This window comes from Pyxicephalus adspersus, chromosome 4, assembly GCF_032062135.1.
Source record: "Pyxicephalus adspersus chromosome 4, UCB_Pads_2.0, whole genome shotgun sequence".
In the NCBI taxonomy this organism is placed as follows: domain Eukaryota; kingdom Metazoa; phylum Chordata; class Amphibia; order Anura; family Pyxicephalidae; genus Pyxicephalus; species Pyxicephalus adspersus.
In genome coordinates, this window is record NC_092861.1 from 152,753,693 (window position 1) to 152,762,269 (window position 8,577).

The following is an 8,577-nucleotide window of genomic DNA, read 5'->3' on the forward strand; positions in this document are numbered from 1 at the left end:
GTGACTGCGTGTATGGAATCAGTGTGACTGCGTGTATGGAATCTGGGAATCAGTGTGACTGCGTGTATGGAATCTGGGTGACTGTGTGTATGGAATCTGCATGATGGAGGATAGGGTGGAGAGTGGTCACCGGTATGGAGGGGGGGATGCTTTTTAGTTGGCTTCACTAGTGGAAATGGCAATTAATGAAGAGATTAGAAATCTGTTACAAAGGGATTGTACAACCGATTGGAATCGGATAAAATTATGTAAGAATTGGTGATACTGGAATCACATTACATTCACTTCTATGACCATGAATGATGGAGTGAATTCATCAAACGTTCTTATAGCAGACCAACATGTGGCATAATTGTATACTTCTCCATGACACTTGAAATCTTGTGTATGGGGGAGGGGCTTTCACAATTGGGACCGGTCATTTATGTTAAATAATTTCGCTATTATGATTCTCTATTGGTGGTCAAAATTTTGAAGCTTGAATATAATCCAGAAATGAGGGGTCCCATTCTCTCAGAATAGTAGTTGGAGCCATGGCCTTTGAGCCAGTCGTGTTCAGGAATATTATTGTTTGCAGTATTCTCCCAAAAATTGTTTGTAAACTGGGTGAGAAGAAGCTGTAGGCGGGTAGTGACCGTTGTACCAAACTTTTCAGTACCAATCATAACAGCCATAAGGTTACTAAGGTTCCAGGTGGTTCACCCAGCTAAAAAGGACCAGGGAGATGACTAGTTTGGATATTGACAAGGATAAATCAATATTGTATTGGTCAGTGTGAAGATACACACATACCCCGGCCCCAAGTGAGGGGCAAATCTCAGGAGTAAGGCTGGTGGTGCTTATGGTACATTTTAGTTGGCACTGAATGGTTTATAGTTATTGCATGACTGCACAGTGACCACATCAGTGCCATCCCTGAACCGGGGAGCTGCCAAACTGCCAGCACCAGGTACCAACAACGTGAAATAAAAGAAATCTGTGCTATGGTCCAAGTTTGGGACTGCATGTTGACAGATGTATATTACACCAATCACGGAGGGAAATCGCATCTTCCTCGCAGATACAGGTGATCTGAGTTCATGAAGAGAACTTAATGTTGACATCTTACATAAGCTACCACAGTACAGAAGACCCAATGATGCCCAGTACATACAAGTGGCTTGGAAATACTTGCAACCTGCTAACCTAGGTGGGTGTACAATTCACACATCAATTTGTAACAAAACATTGGCCCTCACTACAATGTAGGTGTAGGGTAAGGTGGTGGTGGGGGGGGGGCAATACCTTTATCTTTTAGTAAATCAGTATTTGCATACACCAAGCCAAGAATCGGAGGCTTAGGGACAGAATATTCACCGGCTCGACCATGTCAACTCACAGTCACCTCAAGGGAAGGGAATCTGTCCTGAAAGAAATAAGGAGCAGCCATTGCTGACCTAACAACAAGTTAAAAGCTGTCTCACTGTTCTCCCATGACTCTTTTAGCCGGGAGCACCACCCGCCAATTTTTAGTAACCATCCAGTTGTTTTTGGGTAGTTACTAAAAAGTTGAGTCACAATAGAGGAGCACGGGACAGTTGGGGCCTAATACAAATATGATAAAACGGGACATACTAAGGTGATGGGCTTTAGAAATTTGGAACAAACTATAGGAGGGGTAAAAAGCTGACAGAATTTTAGAAGTTACTGGATTCCTATAGCACCAACAACTGAGAACACTAAATTTGTTATGTGATGTCATATCCACCCGCTTACATCTTCTTCCCACCCAGCTTATAAAAAATGTGGGGAAACTGCTGCTGTCTCTTCTTACAGAAAACTCCCTCCAGTACTCAAGCCTAGGAATTGTTGTGGAAGCCAGATATCCAGCATTTCCAGGTGGGGTAGACAATAGCATAGTCTCAGTACAGGGCCCAGATATCCAGTTCTTCCTCCACAAATCTCGAGAGTCCTAGAGGTATACAAGCGATTCCTGGTTCACTTCAAGACACTGAGGAAATTCTTTGCTCCCTCCCCATAAAACTCAGATGGGTAACTTCATCATTACTGGTGCAAAGTTTGGCAACAACTGAACGAAAAAAGAAAGCCCAGCACCACAATGGATAACCCTTGGTCCTTGCTGAATGAATCTTGCGGGTGGTGGTGAATCTTCCGGGCCCTGTTGTACATGGAGACCAGACAGACGTTTGGATTGCACAACATCTGCTTTCTTGCGTTAAAATTCATCCCACAAGAATCTCACTGCATCCAGACTCTTTCATGATGGTGCTGAAAAAATCAGACCACAATCATACCATTATTGGCTTTCTAGGTCAAATATTCCTCTGGCCACTGGAATCCTTTTTGGAGATCAGTCTGCATGGTCACCAGTTGGAGCACCTGGGAATGGCGAGCATGGTACAATCCAACACTGGCCGTCATTTTCCACAATAGTGTTGCGTCCACCAAAGCACAGATTTTGGGGATCAGTCTTGCATTATATATATTCAACACATTCTGCAAATTTTCACCATCAAAGGGACCAGAAACAATCCTGATGCATTAAACTCTCCTTGAATGATTATGCTCCTCTGTGCATATGGAAGGCGAAGGTAAAAATGGAGCCACAATTACAGCATGTTGTTTCAAAATAAACTGACACAAGGGTCAGTCAATGGCTGCAGGATTTCTGTTTCTCAGGCCATGAAGTGTAGGCACTGTTGGGGGGCACTGTATACTGAATGGTATAGGGCCTTCCCAGGTATGTACAACTACTGTGCCCATCATGAGGGGCTTTCACCATCCATGTGCCAAGCTTTTGAGTCTTTACACCTGCAGTGCCCATTATAAGGGGCTTCCACGATCCATGTGCCAAGCTTTTGAGTCTTTACACCTGCAGTGCCCATTATAAGGGGCTTCCACTATCCATGTGCCAAGCTTTTGAGTCTTTACACCTGCAGTGCCCATTATAAGGGGCTTCCACGATCCATGTGCCAAGCTTTTGAGTCTTTACACCTGCTGTGACCATTATGAGGAGCTCCCACCATCCATGTGTCAAGTTCCTGAGTCTTTACACCTGCTGTGCCCATTATGGGGGGCTCCCACCATCCATGTGACAAAGCTTTTGAATCTTTACACCTGCTGTGCCCATTATGAGGGGGGGGGGGGTCCCACCATCCACATGCCAAGCTTTTGAGTCTTACACCTGCTGTGCCTATTATGAGGGGCTCCCACCATCCATGTGCCAGGTTCTTGAGTTTTTACACCTGCTGTGCCCCTTATGAGGGGCTTCCTCAATCCGTGTGTCAAGTTTTTGAGTCTTTACACCTGCTATGCTCATTATGCGTGTGTTGCACTCTTTAATGTTAAATGGATTTTTTATATTACAGAGAAAAGGTCAGAACCTCCAAGATGGACCAGAGCTTCTATATACTACACCTATGGAACTTCTTATAATTAGAAATTTTGGCACAGACAATAAAAACTTGATGGGGGGGGGGGTCTAATTCTTCCAGACTTCATCCAATACTAAAACTTTGTGTTGCAGATGTATGGACGGCACATGGAATTGTTAAAATGCCCTGCCAGGATTTTATTGCTGCTTGTGTCCAGGGACCCCAGCTTCCAAGATGAGGCCATGGGGACAATAGTGCACACCTGACAGGGATTCAAACTTTTTCCATCCGGTTTTAGGGAGGATTTCACTCTCAGCCCGGTCTAGGCCATTTTATTGCCATATTTTAAGATGTTCTGGCTCCTGGAATTTGCTCTGCTATACTTCCTACGTGAGGGGGTCGATGATGGTTATATGACAGCTAGTAAATGATGGTACTACCCTGGTATCAGTGATTGGTGACTAGAGGTTGGTATATGACATGACCATCCCGGTGATGGGGATTGGTAATCACTGTCTGTTATACGACGGTATAATTCTGGTGCTAGCCATTGGTAACTAGCAGTCAGTATAAGACAGTAGCAACCTGGTGTTGGTCATTGGAAACCACCGTCTGGTTTGTCATTATACAATCCTGGTGTTGGCATGGAGTAACTGAGCAGCAAATGATTGGCAACAACTGACTGGCAAATGAGGGTATTTTCCTGGTGCTGGTAGGTAGCCACCAGCTGGCATATGGCAGTACCATCCTAATGCTAGAAACTGGTAACTAGGGATAGGTGTAATACAAATCCATACTGGCGTTGGTTATTGGAAATCACTGGCTGGTATAAAACAGTACCCTCCTGGTATATATTGGTACAATCTTGGTGTTGGACATTAGTAACCACCTACTGGTATATGACGAGTCAGCACCATACTGGTGCTGGCATCCACACACTGGTATATGACAGTAACATCCTGGTGTTGGTAATCAGTAACCAGTGGCTGGTGTATGAGGATACATGTCAGTACCAAACTGGCAATGGAAAGCCCAGCTGGTATATACCAGTAGCCTCCTGGAGTTGGTAACTATTGGTTGCCATATGGTAATACATGCTGGTACCATATTTGTGTTGGTACTGCCCGGTTGGAATCGGATGGTACTATCCTGGTGTCAGTGACTGGCAACCATTGATTGGTACGGCCCAGTTGGTATGTGATGGTACTATCCTGGTGCCAGTGACTGGTAACTATTGATTGGTACAGCCTAGCTGGTATGTGATGGTACTATCCTGGTGCCAGTGACTGGTACCCATTGATTGGTAGGACCCGGTTGGTATGTGATGGTTTTATCCTGGTGCCAGTGACTGGTAACCATTGATTGGTACAGCCCAGTTGGTATGTGATGGTTGTTTCCTGGTGCCAGTGACTGGTAACCATTGATTGGTACAGCCCAGTTGGTATGTGATGGTTTTATCCTGGTGCCAGTGACTGGTAACGATTGATTGGTACGGCCCAGTTGGTATGTGATGGTACTTTCCTGGTGCCAGTGACTGGTAACCATTGATTGGTACAGCCCGGTTGGTATGTGATGGTTTTATCCTGGTACCGATGCCTGGTACAATGTTTATGTTGGTGATAACAGACGTGGTCGGTACTCAGACGTTATTGGTGCATGAGATCCATAACATATTGAGGTGCAATCGGTAACACAATACCTAGGGGTGTCACACAGACCCAGCCCCCATAGCACTGGGGGTACCAATGCAGTGATGTACCCTGGGTTACAATATATTGGTGATTTCTACAACCATCAGACGTGAGACAATGTTGGGACAGAATGGGGGTTTCAGGGAGGGTATCCGGGGGGTATTACGGGATAACATAAAGGTGCTGGGACAGGTTTAGTGTATCAGTGACAGGAGGACCCATAGGGGTTATATATGACCAGAGGGGGTAAATATGGGTTGTCAGGTGATGGAGGGGTTGTCAGAGGTGGTGTCTGGTAATGGGAGGGGGGGCAGAGGGGTGACAGGAGGCTGTCAGTGGGGGTTTTGGGTAATAGGTGGGGGCAGTAGGATATGTGAGGTGATGGAGAGGTTGTCATTGGTGGGGTCAGGTATTTGGGGGTATCAGTGGGGGGTATCAGGTTATTGGAGGGGGTATCAGGTGACAGGAGGTTGTCAGGGGCCCAAGGCCCGGCTCTCTTACCCCCAGAATCCGCAGGGGCAGCGTGGGGGGAGGCTGGGCGGCTTGCTGCGCTCGCTCCCGGTATCTCCCATGGTTCAGGCGGCGGTTCGGTCCCGGCCGAGGATCGGAGCCGTGATTCCAGGCCGGCCAGCTGGAGGCGGAACGTACTAAGTGCGATCCAGGGGGAGCCGCCGCCCCGGTATTGCTGTGTGAATGTCCGGTTTGAAAATAAAGGGGTTTAGCTGTGTCCTGGTACTTTATAGGGCATATATTATACCTCTACACTATCACCTTCCCTCCTAAACCAACCCCTGACATACTGCCTGGAACCGGACTAGGCCCGGCACCCCTATCCCAGAAATGGTTGGATCCAGCGGAGAGCGAAGACCTAAAATCAGCTGGAAAAGGAAGAAACCATCGCGGCCCTCAGAGGGGGGGATATGTGTTTTCTTGGAGTCGCATCGCTCCGGGGGGGCCCTCCGGAGAAAGCGACATAGTGTGTAGGAATAGTATGGGGCGATATGTGTGTCTGGGGGGGCTGTGATTAGCATGGAGAACCCAATCACTAAAACATCAACGACCGGAAACCCCCGACAGGTCTCATGGTACAGGCGGGAGAGGTCGGTGTTTGGCTGAGATTGGAGCTGAGCCAGATCAGGAGAAGAAATACAGAGACCCTCATACCATCCAATCAGAGACCCCCACACTATCCAATCAGAGACCCCCATACCATCCAATCAGAGACCCCAATACTATCCAATCAGAGATCCTGATACCATACAATCAGAGACCCCCACACCATCCAATCAGTGACCCCCATACTATCCAATCAGAGACCCTCATACCATACAATCAGAGACCCCCATACCATCCAATCAGAGACCCCTATACTATCCAATCACAGACCCCCATACTATCCAATCAGAGACCCTCATACCATCCAATTACAGACCCACTTCCAATCAGAGACCCTCTTACCATCTAATCAGAGACCCCCATACCATCCAATCAGAGATCCTGATACCATACAATCGTAGACCCCCATACCATCCAATCAGAGACCCTCATACCATACAATCAGGGACCACCATAACATGCAATCAGAGACCCCATACCATACAATCAGTGACCCCCAAACTATCCAATCAGAGACCCTCATACCATCCAATCAGAGACCCCCATACCATCCAATCAGAGATCCTGATACCATCCAATCAGAGACCCCCATACCATCCAATAAGAGATCCTGATACCATCCAATCAGAGACCCTCATACCATCCAATCAGAGACCCCCATGCTATCCAATTAGAGACCCTCATACTATCCAATCAAAGACCCCCATACCATCCAACCGAAGATCCCCTATACTATCCAACTCAGAGACCCTTATACCATCCAATCAAAGACCCCCATACCATCCAATAAGATACCCTCATACCATCCAATCAGGGACCCCCATACCATCCAATCAGAGACCCTCATACCATCCAATCAGTGACCCCCATACAATACAATCAGAGACCCCCATGCTATCCAATTAGAGACCCCCATACCATCCAACCGAAGATCTCCTATACCAGGGGTCTGCAACCTGCGGCTCTTCAGCCTCCTTGTTGTGGCTCCCTTCGGCTGCCGCGGGGAGATCTCTGATGGGGGTCCCCTTCCCCCAAGACACTGCGGAGGAGGGGGATTCCCTATCCGGTGTTCTAATGAAAAAGACCCCTGCCCTATACTATCCAACTCAGGGACCCTCATACCATCCAATCAGAGACCCTCATACCATCCAATCAGGCACCCCCATACCATCCAATCAGAGACCCTCATACCATCGAATCAAAGACCCCCATACCATCCAACCGAAGAACCCCTATACTATCCAACTCAGAGACCCTCATATCATCCAACTAGAGACCATCATACTATCTAATCAGAGACCCTCATACTATCCCATCAGTGACCCCCATACTGTCCAATCATAGACCCCCAAACTATTCAATAAGGGATCCTCATATCATCCAACTCAGAGAGCCCCATACCATTCAATCAGAGGCCATCATACTATCCAATCAGAGACCCCCATAACAGCCAACCCAGATTTCCCCATGTCATCCATCCAGAGACTCCATACTTTGCACTAGTGACCCTCACACAATCCAACCAGAGACCCCCATACCAACCAACCTAGATCCCAATGAAAGAGATCCCAATGCTATACCACCAAGCATCCCCCCCACCCCCACTATACCATCTAACCCAGAGACCCCATGCCATCCATCCAGAGATCCCTATACTATCCGAACCCCAATGACACCCAGTTCAAAGACTCCCACCATCCAACCCAGAGACCCCCCTAATACTTTTCAACTCAAAGATCCCCATACCAAACTCAGAGACCCAAGTACTATGCACTGGAGACCCCCATACCAACCATCCAGAGACCCCTATACTATCTGAACCCCAATGACACCCAGTTCAAAGACCCCCCACCATCCAACCTAGAGACTCCTATACCATCCAATCCCATACAAACTAACCTAGACCCCTATATCTTTATATACCCCTTATACCTTTCAATCATCATACTATCCAATCAGGGAGACCCCTCCCATACCATTCATCTCAGAAAACCTCATAATATCCAACCCAATTTATGATTCATCAAATACCCTATCACTGCTAGAGATCCTCATACAACCCACAGCATTTCGTGGGGTTGAGCTTTGGACCTTGACGGGGCCATTGGGGCACTTTGATTTTTTTCTTTTTCAGCCATTCTGTTGTATATTTGTTGGTGTTATTGGGATCATTGTCTGGTCACATGACACAAGTTCGGCCAAGTTTTAGCTGTCACATTGATGGTCTCACATTTGGATACTTTGCTATACAGAGGAGTTAATGGTCTACTCAATGAATGCAAAGTGCCCGGGTGCTGTGGCTGCAAAACAAGTCTGAGTCATCAACCCCATCCACCACCATGCTTCACAGTTGGGATGAGATGTTTGTGCTGATGTTGTGTTTGGTTTTTCTCAAA

At 47.1% G+C, this 8,577-nt stretch overlaps 1 protein-coding gene across 1 annotated transcript in view; it reads right to left on the reverse strand.

The window, feature by feature from the left end:
• Positions 1-5,852, reverse strand: part of ZFAND3 (zinc finger AN1-type containing 3) — a gene marked incomplete in the record, with an annotated part of 107,218 nt that extends 101,366 nt beyond the window's left edge. Inside the window, 1 exon segment of the mRNA XM_072410006.1 lies at positions 5,567-5,852. Coding sequence (XP_072266107.1) covers positions 5,567-5,637 — 71 coding nt within the window.
• Between the last annotated feature and the right edge of the window lie 2,725 nt (positions 5,853-8,577).